This window comes from Strigops habroptila, chromosome 11 (genome assembly GCF_004027225.2).
Source record: "Strigops habroptila isolate Jane chromosome 11, bStrHab1.2.pri, whole genome shotgun sequence".
Lineage (NCBI taxonomy): Eukaryota > Metazoa > Chordata > Aves > Psittaciformes > Psittacidae > Strigops > Strigops habroptila.
This window is the reverse complement of record NC_046360.1, coordinates 24,169,122-24,185,278: the sequence shown is the minus strand read 5'-3', so window position 1 is coordinate 24,185,278 and position 16,157 is coordinate 24,169,122. Positions and strand designations below refer to the sequence as shown.

General features: G+C 38.9%; 3 protein-coding genes across 5 annotated transcripts in view; 2 read left to right on the top strand and 1 right to left on the bottom strand.

The window, feature by feature from the left end:
* The window catches only part of CACNA2D3 (calcium voltage-gated channel auxiliary subunit alpha2delta 3), a 546,863-nt gene extending 544,944 nt beyond the window's left edge, over positions 1–1,919 (bottom strand). Inside the window, exons 1-2 of the mRNA XM_030502305.1 lie at positions 1,840–1,919; positions 189–303 (exon numbers count right to left, since the gene is read on the bottom strand). The gene's annotated coding sequence lies outside the window, so the exon portion shown is untranslated. The remainder of the gene's footprint in view (positions 1–188; positions 304–1,839) is intronic.
* Positions 1,920–2,037: 118 nt separating this feature from the next.
* SELENOK (selenoprotein K) lies at positions 2,038–5,703 on the top strand. 2 transcript variants are annotated; one of them, XM_030502311.1, is made up of 5 exons: positions 2,057–2,154; positions 2,608–2,698; positions 3,405–3,482; positions 4,131–4,223; positions 5,400–5,703. In XM_030502311.1, exons 1-4 carry the CDS (start codon positions 2,136–2,138, stop codon positions 4,216–4,218), a joined length of 276 nt encoding a protein of 91 aa, XP_030358171.1. In that variant the 5' UTR covers positions 2,057–2,135; the 3' UTR covers positions 4,219–4,223; positions 5,400–5,703. The 2 variants fall into 2 exon arrangements, 1 of the variants encoding a protein (XP_030358171.1); XR_003993880.1 differs by lacking the exon at positions 2,608–2,698 and having other exon boundaries at positions 2,038–2,154.
* Positions 5,704–5,925: 222 nt separating this feature from the next.
* Positions 5,926–15,726, top strand: ACTR8 (actin related protein 8). Of its 2 annotated transcripts, XM_030502308.1 has the most exons (13): positions 7,003–7,146; positions 7,325–7,495; positions 8,448–8,558; positions 8,815–8,919; positions 9,565–9,738; positions 10,317–10,410; positions 11,107–11,239; positions 11,566–11,719; positions 12,251–12,346; positions 12,940–13,080; positions 13,482–13,746; positions 14,058–14,221; positions 15,008–15,726. In XM_030502308.1, the coding sequence occupies exons 1-13, from the start codon at positions 7,024–7,026 to the stop codon at positions 15,149–15,151; spliced, it is 1,875 nt and encodes a 624-aa protein (XP_030358168.1). In that variant the 5' UTR covers positions 7,003–7,023; the 3' UTR covers positions 15,152–15,726. The 2 variants fall into 2 exon arrangements, with proteins under 2 accessions (XP_030358169.1, XP_030358168.1); XM_030502309.1 differs by lacking the exon at positions 13,482–13,746 and having other exon boundaries at positions 5,926–7,146; positions 12,940–13,066.
* Positions 15,727–16,157: the final 431 nt, after the last annotated feature.

Genomic DNA, 16,157 nt, shown 5'->3' with positions numbered 1-16,157 from the left:
ACATCAACTGCATATAGATCATGACTTCAGGTGGAATAATTACCTGCTCGTATTCAGGTTCACTATTATGTTTCTGTTTACAGTGAAAAGTTTAGACTCTGACGTTTGTTTTTATACTAGCAAGAGTCAGTTTGTGTGTGTTTTCAATACATCACAAAATTTACACTACCTCCTTTAGCTCCTCTTACCGCCATTATCTTCCCTTGCCATCCTCCCTTGGTTTGTTTTCTCCTTGGTAAATGCTGTGTCTACTTGTGCAATAGTCCTTTCAACATAAGTTAATTTGCTGTTTTGTCTCAAAGCCTAGTGAAAAGAAAATAAAGCATATTTATGAAAATAATTTAAAAACAAGACTATATTGTTTTCACATGTCAGCATACTAATGCAAAGGTATGCGTTTGTTAATACTTTCCTTGAGTACTGTTATTTTTCTATTATTTGACAATATCTTTTTAAAGTAACCTTTAACTTTGTGTATAAGCTTAGCATTTATGTAACAGTATCACCTAACGCACAATGTCAGATCTACTATGCATTCCATACATGAAAAGTACACAAACCTATCTTTCTTCCAGTTTATTGTTCCACTTATCTGGTTTCACTGACAACCTAAAAACAATGGTCAAAGGACTTACTGACTGAATCTGGCTTTCTTCTCTGCCTATGTAAGCTGTGTTTTGCAATTCATAAACTGAAATCAACCTGATTACACTTGACTGTTATTTGCAAAAAGTTATCATAGACACAACTAAGTAAGAAAAAAGATAGATGTTGTTCCTGAATAATTTAAACGTACTGCCTGCATTTATGCCCTTTATGCACCACATAGCACCCACTATTTTCTAAACACTTCTGTATTTCCCCATTTATTGAGTGGTAGATTGCCTAGCTTTTATATTAATGATAAATATTTGTTTTATATTTATTGTTATCAATACTTTTCTTTCACAATCACTTTCATTCTCTTGCAAGCATTTATTTCTGAAACATACAACATTTATAAACACCTGCCAGTTGCAAACAATTTCTTTACTAGGGAAGAACTAGATTGTCAGAGACCTTACATTACAATTTCAACTTCAGACAACACTTCTGTGTTAAGAGGTTTTGCAAAAGATTACCTTGTCATTATAGGGAAAAGATAAATCTTGCAAAGGCAGTATTAAAATGCTTTTCTACTCATTTTTCCTGCTGCTGTTTTCCAGCAGAATTACATATCCCTTCTCTACTGCTTTAGTTATACCAAAAAGAAATAAATAAATGATAAGGCATTATGTTTAATTTGCCTGTATAGCTATATAGTTACCTCCAACTTTACATGCATGGATTCTCCATGAGGACAAATGCTAGCCACTATTTGGATGGCAATCAAACGCTCAACTTCAGGCTGAACATTCCCACCAACACAACGGGAATACTCAGCCACATATATGTTGCTACATAAAAGGAACAGAAGTTCCCTTTGGAGAGCAGTTTTAAATAATTACCTGCATTTAGTTATATTTCTAATATTACTACAGTGAGTTATCACTGCCAATAGCCCATGAGAGAAAACCATGGGGATAGACAAGACTCTTTTCAACAGCCAGGGAAAAAAGAGGCAGCAACCCAAGACAAAGCAGTGGCTTTGTCTTGAGGCCAAGCAGAAGTTCCCTGTATTTGATTTTTACGGAAAGCCCCAGGCACACTACTAATTACGACTACTATTTCCTGCTACTGTTAGTAAAACCATACACTTGTCAGGAACAACACAACTCCAACACAGCGGTGTAACCACTACAACAAATACACTTTGGGAGCGAACCAGAACCTCCCCCTCTAAGGGAGAAGCCTCCGCACCTGAACACCGCCCGCCTGCGGCCAGCCCCGCAACGGGAAACCCTCCGTAGCAGGGACCGCCTGTCGCCACGATCCCTTCTGGGGCGGTGGAAGGGGAGACGGGGGGGATAACGATGGACCACGACAGCCACGGCAACAAGCACCGCCCATCCCGACGCCGCACCGCCCCTTTCCCCTCAGCACCGCCCGCCGGAAGCGAGGCGCTGGCCTGCGGCAAGTCTGGGCAAGCGCCTCCCGCCCGCGCAGGCGCAGCGGGGCCGAGGACAGGTGACGCGGCAGCGCGCGGGGCCGGAGCCATGGTGTACATCTCTAACGGTGAGCGGCGGCGGGGGGTCGGGCCTGCGCTCGCAGGGCGCTGTCAACGCGCAGCGCCGCTGCTGGGGAGAGTCCAGCATCTTCCCCGCTGCCACATCAGCCCTTCTGCAGCTTGCGTACGAGTCGTACGTGCTCCTGAACAGCCTATAAGGGTTCCTAAACGTGTTCCGTAAACCTCGGGAACGTAACTGGGAAGCACTCTTAACTGCAGGCAGACCGTACTGGTAGGTTCACCCGGACACAGTACTGGGTGGTGGTGGCGATCCGATTATTTCAAGTACTTGGACGATACCCGGCAGGAAATGAAACCTCCCGCCTCTGCCCGTGAAGGGCGGGTTCTCCATCTCTAGCCGCGTGTCAACTCCAGAATGGACAGATAGGTTGTGGTGTAAAACACCATACCTTGTCACACAACAAACATCCCTGGCTCATTTGTGCTTTGATGTGTTACAGGACAAGTTTTAGATAACCGGAGCCGGGCTCCTTGGCGATTGTCATCAATAACAGATTTCTTCTGGTCGATAGCAGATTTTGTGGTTCTGTTGTAAGTAGTAATTAGTCCTTTTGGTGAGCTTTGTTTCAGATGTGTCCTACGTAGAAGCTACTTAGTGCTATCAGTAACACAGCAATAAAAAGGTCAGATTTACTCTTCAGCATTCCATATTGACTGTCCCCAAAACACATGTGAATGCTTTACTCTGACTGTGTGACTCTGGTTATTACCCACTAGAGGATATTCAATAAAAGGTGATGCTAGCTTACTGGCATTCTACGTGAGTTGTCTGACATTTCTTCAATTTTAATAGTGCAAAACAGATTCTAATAGCTTGTCAAATAATTAAGCTGTTATTTGGAGAATTTCTACCAGTGGCTATGTAAAAATAATCACAAATTTGTGGCCCTGGCTCAAAGCCAGTTAATAAACAAAAAGTTCTTTTGATATATTCAACTTCATTATTTTTGTTACAGGTTTATACTTTGTGCATTTCTTGCATAGTTATTGCATACTTACCAGAAAAGTAGATTTTCTAGTTTAAGCCTGACTGTAACTTGGAATTACTTCAGATTTTATTTTCACATGTAGGAGAAAAATTGCCTAGATTTATTTAAACACTGGTGATCTTGAGAAGATACGCTGTTCACTCCTGAGCACTACTTACTGTTTTTCAGGCCATTTCTTATCTCACAATCCAAAAATTCAGAAACTATGTCCAGCAGTCAGTTCATCCAACACCTGTTTTATTTTTCAGTTTCCAGAGCATTCTTCATCCGGATTTAAGAAGAGGCTACACATCATCCTCATATTCAAGAAACAATGATGGCAGAGGGTATTCTTTCATGTTCACACTAGTTCTGTTTATTTCTGATTTATCTTAGCAAAATGACATGTATTCAGATTACAGTTGTCATTGAATTGGATCATGTAAGACTAAAATGTTATTTATCTGCAGTATTTTGTCTGAAACTCATTGAAAACAACACATAGCTTTGGGTAGCTGTAATAACATAGTCTAACTCACACTGATATTGTTTTTCAAACCTGCCTAATAGACAATATGCATCTTTGTTGAATTTTTTGTTACACTTGCTTATACTCAGCATTTGACTTACATTAAAACAATCATTTCATGTATTGGATTACCTGCGGATAAAGCAAAACAGTTATAGGGATGTAACTTCTATAAACACTATAGGCATGATGTTTCTTAATGGTTTGACTACCTTTTTTCGTAAGACACTGTAAAAGCCTCACATAGCCACAGCTTTCTCTTCTGAGACAGAAGTGATCAGAATAGTTTGCATAAGAGAATTTTTGTGAGGGGTTGGGGTTTAGATTTACAGCTTTTCACATGAAACCCAAACAACTCTTCCAGAGGTTCAGATTTTCTAATTACCATCATTTAGAGACAGTGTTCTTCTATTTCTAGCTTAACAATTCAGTGTCGATTAAATAGATGTTCTTGCTTTCTTTTCAGGCCTCCTGCACATCCTCGCCGTAGGATGGGTCAAATAAATCACTGGGGTGGAGGCCCCAGTCCACCACCGATGGCTGGAGGTGGATGAGGAAGGTAACTCCAAATCTGCTGTATATGGCTTTGAACACTTTTTAAAAAAAAAAAAAAAACCACAAAACAATAGTAGTTGAAAATTAAGGTAGAATGGAGTCTCCATTTATCTTCCTTTTGCAAAAGTTACCAAACTGGGAAGAGAATCAAAGTAGTTAGATACTTTCGGGGGGGGGGGGGGGGGGGGGGGGGGGGGGGGGGGGGGGGGCAAAAAGGGAGAAGGGGGAGTAAAAGGTTTTCGCTCAGAACAGTGAGCTTCTACTTTTAATTGCATAGAAATGGATATACAACGTACAGCAAAAAATTTTTGAACACTGGTAAAAAAAAAAACATTTGTAACTTACCTTGTTGGCTGCAAATTTAAAAGTCCTGTCCACAACAATAGTGACTGAAACTTTGTTTGCATTTCTAATAGTTATCATATGACACATGAGGTTTTTGCTTAAACTAGATACTTCTCAATAGGAAAGAAGAAAAGTTAATAAAGTTGTTAAAGGACTATTAGTAGAAATCTTTTTTCTTGTTACTGCGATATAGCTATGCAAATCTTCAATTCTAGTAAAGCATAAAAATCAGAATTGCTTAAAAGGAGGGAGACAAAAAAAAAAATAAAAAATTAAAAAGCCCTGGTCTTTGTACTTCTTAAAGCTGCCTGAACTTTAATTCTAGTTTATTAGTTAGTTTGTTTGGTAGGCATTTCATCTAACACCAGATGTATGTATAGTATGGTTTAATTTACTTTAAGACTTATGTAAACAATCCTCCTTCTGTTTCATGAACCACTCCCCATTGTTACCATAACAGAAGTTATAAGAAAAAAAACCCAAACACATGCAGGTGGTTAATACCATAGATCACTGTAGGGAAAAGTTCATATTCCAAAAAACACATACACCAGCACTTCAGTTCCCTAGAGGAAAGATAAGCTTCTTTTCATGATTTTTTATTTTTTCATTTGAATGGTTGGGGTTTTTTCTTTCTGACCAGACATAAGGCCAGCGAAGGCTGCCAGAAGGGCTTTTAGGTAATAACAGCACTGTGTAACCTGCTCAGGAATAGAAGTTTGCAAGCATGTCTCATTTAGCTAAATTAAAAACAATTTTATTTTAAAAATAACTTACATAGTTTTATTTCACAAAAAAATGCCTTTAAATGTACTGTAATTACCTTATCTTTTAGGTAAACACCTGCTGAAGAGGCAAGCAAAAGTATACACATTTGCAAGATGAAAGGGAAGAAGAGTTTAGTGGTGGACCAAATGAGTTTGAATGTTGTGAATGTGTATGTCTAACTGGGAACTGTTCTGTGATATAAGCAGATTAATGAAGTTGCACTGGGAACTCCTTCAAGGATCCGGTGTAACTGAACCACAGTTTCATTAAATACGTTTACTGTCTGAAGTCTTTGTATAGTTTCTGAATAGTTTCTGAATATTTTACTGTAGCTGCAAAGTCATAAATAAATTATTTGGTTTGTCACATCATTCCTGGAAAAATCTGTATGAAGTACAGTAAACCCTTTCCGAATGAGGAAGAATACATATTTATAATTGATATAGAAGGTCTGTCAAGAGTCAAACTTAAAGTAGTGCTTCCCAATAGGTTTTGTGTATACTCTTATTTTTGCCAGTACTAATATTTTGTACTTCTATGGTAGTAATGATAGCCTAAAAACACTTTTAAAATGAAACTTACAAATTACTTTTATAATCCATGCATTTCACAAACTCATTTCCTTAAAGGCCCATAATGGGTTTTATAGCATACTAGGTTCCTAAGCACCTCTTGAAGCAGCTTCCTTCTCCATTATAAACATACCCCACCATAAAAGCCTACTTGCTGCACAAATTATAAGGCTTTTTCTCTATGAAATAAGGCTTTGTTTTATTAAATGAAGAAAACCTCAAGTAGTAGTGAACTCAAATACCAAGTGCTAACACAGAAGAATTTCTTTTGAACAGTAATTACCTTTTAAGTAATTTACTCCATTTCAGGATGGGATTTTTTTACTGCTGGTCTTAGGGTTTGGGGGTGGGTTTTTATGTTTAGCTAGAGAGGGCTGCATCTATTTGAGAAAAGATTAGTTACCAAGAATCCAGATTATCTTCTACAAAGGTGCCACTGCAATTTTTTTAGCTAAACGTCTCTAATGATCTCTTTAGTAACATCCAACAATGCCTCTTAGTTACCATACACATCTACTAATTAGCTGGCTTTGGTGAAATCACTCCACCGGTGGCTCCTGCTCCTCTTACCCGTAGCCAGCACAAAGTCACTATCTTTGAAACTGCCTTCAGTCCAACTGACGCATTTTCCTCAACGCCACATCTTCATAGTTCATGAAGGAACTTCCCGCACATAGACCGGCTGTGCACAGGTAGTCACCGTTAGTTCCTCACGGGTGCATCACGCCTATCGCTGTACTAAGGTATTTTTGTAGACACTGTATTTTTTAGGCAGCTGGCGGACCGTGCTGCCTCTGCTCCGCTCCGCCCCACCCGCAGGGCCAGCCCAGCTGACAGGGTTTGGCTGCTGCGAGCTCAGACCTCCCGCGGCGGCACTCCCCGGGCTCTCCACTACCGCTGCCCGTGCCCTCACCGCAGAGCCTGGGAGAGCCCCCAGAGCCGCCGCTGCCCACCCCCCTGCGAACCGAGGCGGCCCAGGGTAGCCGCCGCCGAGCCGCCCCGCGGTACCTGACTCAGGGGCGGTGCCAGCCTCACGCACGCCCGCTTCCGCCGCGCGCGCGCAGGCCGGACACGGCGCCGCTTGACCCTCGGAGGAGCGGCTTCCGCCCGGCGGCGAGGATGACACAGGCGGAGAAGGGCGAGGCGGAGAACGGGAAGGACAAGGAGCGGGACCGGGAGCGCGAGCAGCGCGGCGTCAAACGGCCCATCGTTCCCGCCGCTGTGCCCGAGTCCCTGCAAGAGGTGAGACCCGGCTACGGAGCGGCGCTGGCGAAGGCTCCTCGGGGCGGTGTTCCCTTCCGGCAGGCCGGGTGGCTGCACTGGGGCGGGTCGGGGTGGGCCTGGGCTCGGCCTTTTAAAGGGCTGGGCACGGGGCGGTGCCGGCACCGGCTCATTCCCGCCTCCGTTGTTGTGATTCCAGCAAATACAGAGCAACTTCATCGTGGTGATACACCCCGGCTCGACCACCCTGCGGCTCGGGAGGGCCACGGACACGCTGCCCGTGGGCATTCCGCATGTTATCGCGCGGCGGCACAAGCAGCAGGGGCAGGCGGCCTACCGGGACAGCTGGCTCCTAAGGGACGGGCTCAATGTAAGCGTCCTCCGAGCTTGCGAAAACGTATATTTTAATGCCCTATTTCCGTTGCATCTTCTGTTGTGCAATGTGTGTCTTCCCCTCGTGCATTATGTTCTTCCAGAGAAGACGAGTTTGTGTCAAGACAAACTTTTTTTCCCTTTTAATATGCTATAGATGCCACTTTACTGAAGCTGTTGAATCCTAGAATAGTTTAGGTTGGAAGGGACCTTAAAGATAATCTAATTCCAAACCCCTGCCATGGGCAGGGACACCTTCCATAGACTTGCACCAGTCTATGTTTGCGTTTTATTTGATTTGTTCACAATGAACTAAATCTAATAAATTGAGGTTCAGGGTTTGTCCACGTTGATTTCTCTGCTCCATGGTCTTGTATCACACACAGTATTTCTGTTCATAGAATGCTAACTGTAGAAACTAGAACTGGGCGGCTCTGTTTCTGAATGTGCTGGTGACAAGTTGGTTCGTAACTTGGATAACATAGCAACCAACCTGCTTAGAAAATACATGTGGTGATCTTACTCATGATTTGAATTTGTAAAAAAAAAAAAAAAAAAAAAAAAGAAAAAATCAAATTAATGTCTCTAATATTAAACCTCACCTTCAGATAATTGGGATCTATTTAAATATTTTTTGCTCCTACTTAATATTTCTGTAGTTAAATAGATAATGTCCTGAGCTCGATATTCTGGAGATACAAGTCCAGCAGCCATTAAATCAGTAAAAAGATTCAATGTGACTTAGAAAAATAGGTGTTGGGAACTCTAGTATGAAAAAGAGTTTCTTTAAAATAAACATATGCTTATTTTACATTGTATAACCTCTGTCCTTTCTCCTGTCTATTGTCTACAGTAATGATTTCATTGTTTAATAAGAGCTTCAGTGTTACCAGTATACAGACATGTAGTTGGAAAGCAACTTACACTGCATATCTGTGGGTTTTGTTTAGAAACCTGAAAGTACTGAGCAGAGACAAAATGGCCTTAAAATGGTGGATCAAGCAATATGGTCCAAAAAGATGTCGAACGGCGCGAGGCGCATACCAGTGTCACCTGATCAGGTAACTCATTCTTAACTTGTTCATTCATAAAGCCATTTGATGTGATGCTGTGTCTTGGTGGACAAGCATAGATACCCTTTATACAGCAAATACAGATAGTGCTATTGTGTGACCTAACTCTGAAGATCTGAGAAAATTAAGATCTAAAATGGTTCTTTGAGGGCTGGGCTCGGGAGGGATGTTTCTTTGTTCTTTCATGCATAAAAAATGACTGGTAAAATACTTGTCAACGGCATTTGTTTTGATGACATTTCAGGCCAGGTCATACAACAGACAGATGCGGCCAGCTATTTTAGATCACAGTTCTGGGGCCAAGTGGACGAATACATCAAATCATCCTGAATTTTTGGTAGGAGAAGAGGTAAGATTCATTTTCCTGCTGAAATGAGGCTCCGTATTATATTTTAATGAAGCTGTGTAATCAGTAGAAGTTTGCTCTATGTTAGTATGTGTTGAAAGACACAGAAATTCAGTCAAGCAATACAGGAGAAGCTTTACTGTGGACTAACAGCATATTTATTAGCATTGAACAAGATGAGACAATTTCCCCTGTTTGCCTAACATGTATCCTGGATCCTCTGCTGCTATAAATCAGTGCTTCTGCAGGGACTAGGCTAGAATTTTGCCCATTTGTTATAATTCAGAGAAAAGGCAAGAAACTGATTAAAGGATCAGTACATGAAATCATGCTGAGTAATTAGGTATTCATGAGCTTCAAAGAGTCTTTAAACTATTTTAATTACTAATTTCAGATAATGGAAAAATACACCATTATGCTCAGTAGATGTCCATGGATATAAACATTCAAACGATTTAAATCATGTATTTAATGGTTTTTTTTTATTTAGAGCCTTATAATCAGGCCCTGTTAAAAAGAAATCCACTGTATTGCTGTTGCATCTGAGTGCTGCTGTATGTCTTGTATCTGCTTCTGAAATATTTGTATAGTATTTAATACTAATCTTTGGGAAGTAGCAATGCATAGAATATCACCTCTTATTTTCAGGCACTGTATGTTAATCCACTAGATTCGTACAATATACATTGGCCTATTAGAAGAGGTCAGTTGAATCTCCATCCAGGACCTGGTGGCTCCCTCACTGCAGTATTAGCAGACCTTGAAGTTATATGGTCACATGCAATACAAAAATATCTGGAAATACCATTGAAAGACCTAAAGGTGAGCTGTGAACACATTCATGTATCCAGTTCTGCAAATGTCACTGTAACAGAGAAGCAACCTGTTGTTATTGGTAGCCTCTTACTGGTGGTTTTCTTAAGAAATAAATTATTTCTGCTGATGAGCATGGTTCCTAAGACTTCATTTGGAATTTTGACCATGTCTTTAAGACAAAAATTAACAGAATTTCTAACAAGGAGGTTTGGAAATTCCATTGTGGAAATCTCAGTCTTAGTCTTTTGTTGGTTTTTTGTTTGGGTTTTGTTTGGTTTTTTTTAATTTTGTGTTGACTGTAAAGAAGGCGAGCAAGGAATGGTTGCCTAATACTTGTATAATTTATTGTCCTTGCCAAATAGGTATGTTCTCATATCTGATGTACTTCTAAACATTTTAGTGGCCTATAAACTCTTAACTTGATACTTACTTTGAACTCATTTTTTAAAGTAATAAAACCCTTCTTTCCATAATTTCACTTCTTTTAATAACTTGTGTATTACACTTTCTTCCTTAGCATCAGGTATTCAAGAATGTAAAGAGCAACTTAATTTGAGAGCTGGCTTTAATTTACTTATCTTTAGTACTACAGGTGCATTTTACTGATTCCAGACATCTATAATAAACAACACGTGAAAGAACTGGTAAATATGATCCTAATGAAGATGGGCTTCTCAGGTAAAACCATACATAAGCAAACACGTAATGATTAATACCGTAAAGATTAATTTTATTTTTTTTTCCCCATTAAGGCACATTTTTGCACATCACTCCCTGTTTGGCTGGGACTAGCACCTTCCATATTTTGCTTTTCTCGTAACTGTTGTCTCTTTTAATGGTACTCTTTTATGCGGCTGACGAGGCGAAAGCAGAGGGTGAAATTAGACCTTAATTTATAATTACTTGAAGAGCATATCTAAAATGCTACAGGTGGTGATAATCAAATGATAAAATAATTTGATAATATCATTTGATAATCAAATGATAATCATTTTAATCAAATGATATTTGATTAAAACTAGAAAAAATTAGGAAAATGCTTCATGTGCATCTGATAACCAAGACCCTGCAATACTGGCTAAAAAAAAACAACAGAAAAACCCAAGTAAAGTCTGACAGCAGTATCTAATCATACACAAAATAAGAATTAGAATACAGGCATCCACCCTGCTCATAGCTTTTCTCAAGCCTTTTAAGGACTTATCCAACAAAAAAATCTGTAAGCCCACCCCCATCTTCACTAAATATACAGACTTTCAGTTCAGAATCAGGCTATTGGTAGATTTTAAGAGAGATTCAGATGTCCTTTAAATGTCAGCAACATGGCTCTGACACATGGCATAAATTGGATATAACTTTTTCTCACACTGACAGGAATTGTTGTGCACCAGGAGTCTGTCTGTGCTACCTTTGGAAGTGGTTTAAGCAGTGCGTGTATAGTAGATGTGGGAGATCAGAAGACAAGTGTTTGCTGCGTAGAAGATGGTGTTTCCCATCGTAATACCAGGTATCTTTTTATATGCAGAATAGTTATGAGCATGTACTTTCTTGCTTATCAAAGATTGGACTTTAAAAATACGAAAATTTTTCTATAAATAACAGGTGTGTTTTACTGTTAGTCATCTAACAGGGTCATCATGTTACAATATGAACCTTAAAGAATTCAAAAGTCTTTAAAAGAAGAAGATGGGCAGAACTGATACTGTGCTCTGCAAACTATATGGAAGTCATGATTACAGCATGTCTAAAACGTTCCTGGTATTCCTATGCATCCTACTGTAGAAGGCCAGTATTTCAGCAAATAAATAAAAGACTTTCTTCCCTGTGTTTTAGGCTGTGCCTTGCATATGGAGGATCTGACGTGTCAAGGTGTTTTTATTGGCTTATGCAACGAGCAGGATTCCCATATAGAGACTGTCAGTTAACTAATAAGTTGGATTGCCTGCTGCTTCAGCACCTAAAGGAGACATTTTGTCATCTAGACCAGGTGAGAAGGAGAAAATAGAGTATTCTCCAAGTAATTTCTTTTTTTTTTCCTTTACAGAATGCTACTTTTGGTTAGCCTGTAATTGCTTATGAATAGAATAAATAGTAACATGTTACTCAGTATAATACTGTCTGAAAAGCTTTAGACTTGAAGTATTTGTAATTTGTTTTATTTTTCTTCTAATTAAAAGGAATCCCAACTCTTAGAAAGGTAGTTTCTTTGTCCTTATTACTGAAAGAAGCTGATGGTAGCTGCATATTCTCTGTTATTCAACTTCAGTTAATTGGAAGATCTGCCAGCAGGCCTCTTCTTTCTGCACAAACCCTTGTTTTAGAGGCTTAGGCACGCAGAAATCTGTTTTAGCAGATCATGCTACAGGGAAAAGGCTTAAAATATAATTCAAGAATAGGTAAATTACATTCATAGTCTGAAGAGGTTTGTTACTCTTTGTTGGTCCTACAGTTTAAATAGATCATGTGTGTCTAAAAGACACAAAGCTAAAGTTTTTGTTTACGTTGTTTTTGACCTTAGGATATTTCCGGATTGCAAGATCATGAGTTCCAAATTCGGCATCCGGATTCTCCAGCTTTACTGTACCAGTTCCGTTTAGGGGATGAAAAATTACAGGTGATTTTTTTTTTTTTTTCCAATTACAAGAATTATATTCATCATTTGGGCCCAGTGCTACTAAGCTCACATGGTTTATGGATTGCTCTTAGCATAGACTTTTTTATAGTTTTAAAATTAATTACTATATGCATGAAGGGGCCTAATGCAGCACTAGTGGGTGCACAAGACTTCCTTACTAGCCTTAGCTAGAATGGTTGTAGCTTCAACTAAATACGATATTTATCCTTCAAGTGCAAGGAATTCTAATTTTGCAAGCTTTTCAGCTTGCCATTGAATATTCTAATTTGGTAACAAACTGCATTTGAGTACTTCTTCATTGTACAATGCCAGAATCTCTAAAGGAACTTGTGTACATGTACAAGTGTATTTGTTGGTTTGTGGGTTTGTTTTGTTTTTAATTACACAAAGCTTAGCCTTTTAATTACACAAAGCTGAGACACTTAAGCCTTTTACAAAACTCTTGGAAAAATATGTATATTTAATTTTGAACTGTGAGAAAAATAGAACAAGGTTTTTCTGGTTTTTTTATAGTAAATGCCAAAAAAAGTAAAACTGTGGAGTAAACACATGCCAAATCTCTCATTCTTCAGGCTCCAATGGCTCTGTTTTATCCAGCAACTTTTGGAATTGTTGGACAAAAAATGACAACTTTGCAACACAGGTCACAAGGTGACCCTGAGGATCCTCATGATGAACATTATCTGGTAGCCACACAAAGTAAGCAGGAGCAGGTGTGTGAATGCTCATTTTATTTTTCATTAAGTATTATTTAATTGGGGAATAAAATCAGCTCACCTTAGAAACCAAAGTTTGTTACCTGAATCAGAGCATGAAAGAATAAACTTACGGTAAGGAATTATGGATGTCTAGACAACTTTTTAATTAGAACTGTGTATTTTCAGAGTCTGAGGGCTTTGTATTATGGCATTGATAAATCTGATGGAGTTAAAAATAAAACCCTTACTTTGACAGTGGAGATTAAAATGAAAATTACACGAGGTAATAATGCAGTGCTTAACCTTTCTGTGATGAAGGGAAATACAATGGCATTTAGTTAAGTCTTTGTATTGTTCTCTAACCTGCTGAAGATATTTTTGCATTTTTCAGTTTACCTTGTTTTCTCTTTTCTAAGTCTTCAAAAGCTACAGCTGATAGAAAATCTATGTCAAAGCCTGGTGCATTTGAAGGAGATTTGAGAGGCCAAGCCTCAGACATCTCAGAGAGGATGTACCCACAAGAAGTGGAACTAGGATCTTCCCAGAGTGATTGTATGATATCTGGAAATGATTCAGAGGAACCTTTAACGGCACACATGTCCAGGAAAACAGCTATTTCTCAGTTTGAAGGCAAAGCCTTAGGCCTTGACAAAGCCATTCTTCATAGTATTGACTGCTGTGGTAAGAACTCCACTTATACAATTCTGTAAAACATGCATGTCAGTGTGGATTCATGGTAACTCCTAGGTTTCACTGAAGTAAGATGTATGTCCCTAAGTTTTTATCACTTCTAGAGTAGCTACACTATTCCTTATACGTGCATCTTTGTAGAGGTTTCTTGAGCTAGAGATTTTGAATCTCCAGGGAATAGAATTTTAAAAGCAAACATCATTTTCTATCTGGTTTGACTGGCACTAAATTCTTTATAATACAAATACAGGCCGTTTTAACTTTAAAAAACAGATATATTTCTATATATCCATTCATTCCAGCATCTGATGATACAAAAAAGAAGATGTACAGCTCTATCTTAGTAGTGGGAGGAGGCCTCATGTTTCATAAAGCTCAAGAGTTTCTTCAACACCGAATTCTCAACAAAATGCCACCCTCTTTCAGAAGAGTTGTTGAAAATGTTGAAGTCATCACAAGACCTAAGGTATACTTCTACTGAAAACTAAATGGTTAATAAACTACAATTGGTTGAAATCTTTGAAAGATTAAAAAAACCAAACATACTCTTTCATCCCTGGCAGTATTCAAGGCCAGGTTGGACGGAGTCTTTGGTGACATGGTCTAGCGTGTGGTGTCCCTGCCCATGGCAGGGGGGTTGGAACTAGATGATCTTAAGGTCCTTTCCAACCCTAACTATTCTAGGATTCTATGGTTCTTTCAAAACCACAGATTAGTTGAACATCTGAAGAGATTTAGGAGAGCTTTCAGCACACAGCACTCTCCACTTATAGGCAGGATATTAGAGGTGTAGCAAGAGTGTTGCTAGTATTGACCACTACAGTTTTAATTAACTAAAGGCCATATTCTTAAAGAAACAGTTAGTACTGGCCTCTGAAAGCTCAGCAAGAAATTGCATTAGAGTTGTTTATTATTAAGAAAGTATGGCTTTAAAAGAGCCATTTTCACTTATCATTAGTCAGGCAAATATGTAAAATCAAAACTTGAGTTTATTTCAGAGCCTCCACTGCTGAATGCAGGATGTTCATGATATGCCTAGAAGGCATCTTAAAAAGTGACTTCTTGAAACATCTTTATTCTTTCCATATTTTTATCTCACTATTTTTTCCTGAATAATTCTGAAAAATTTCTTTTCTCCTCTCTTCCCCCAAGATCCTAAGAGGTGAATACTGTTGGAAAAATTATTATGCAACTTTGGAGAACTATGCAAAATTAGACCAGTGATTGTGTACTATCTGTGTTTTGAATTTAGGATATGGATCCCCGCTTAATTGCATGGAAAGGAGGTGCTGTTTTAGCCTGTCTTGATACAACTCAGGAGCTGTGGATATATCAGCGAGAATGGCAGCGGTTTGGTGTCAGAATGTTACGAGAGCGAGCTGCATTTGTATGGTAATGAATGGATATGGTTACAGTGGAACCTGCCTAATGGAAGATTCCTCTCTCCAAATGCCCCTTTTTTCCAGTGCAGATGTATTGATCTTCTGCTGATAGATATTTTTGTATTTTATTAAAATTAACTTCAACTGAGATTTTTTTCCAGGTGGTGCAAAAAATCTTACTGCACATCACTTCAGTGTTGCTATCCTTCCTCTCTTGAATTGTGTGCACTGAAGTCTGTGTACAGAGTATTTCAGTCATCTCCAAATTTACATTTGTATTATACAAGTTGTGTACATGAAAATTGCACCATGTGGGAATTTGAGGCATAAAATATTGATGTGGCAGATGTTAAACCAAGATTCATGCCAGATACATGTACACAGAAGCAATAGCTGAAGAGTGCAGGTTGTGGGTTTAATGCCTTATTCTGATTCGTACTCTAATGTTACCAGGAGATGGAATTGTTATTACATAACAATTATGGAATTGTTATATAGATCATCATGGAAAAAGTGAAATGGAGACCCAAAACTACAGTTGCTGTTAGTATTTTGCTTATATAATAAATTATGTTATTCAGTGGAAAGACGTAAGAATTTGGAGTATTTTTTCTTCCCTGTTCTCAATATCAAAAGCTCTTGTTAGTTTCCTATTATCCATGGTAGTTATTTACTTTTCTCCCTATTTAAAAAAAAATCCAATATAATACACCCAGAAGAACTAGATGCATTTTTATATAGCCAGCACTAACGTCACACCATTGTACAGGAGCTTTTGCAATAATTCTTGTTTTCTCCCACATGGCTACAGTAACATCAGCCTGGCAGCCCTCATACTGCCAGCAAAAGGAAGGACAGTGTGATGAAAACATTTCTGGATATACAGATAGTACTTTTAACATGTGGTTGTAGCTGCATCTGATGGAAGTATTCCCTAAAATAATCTGTTTAACAAAAAATACCCCATATGCTCCCTTAAAATGATAATATTTCTACAAACAATGTGAACAATTTGAATGG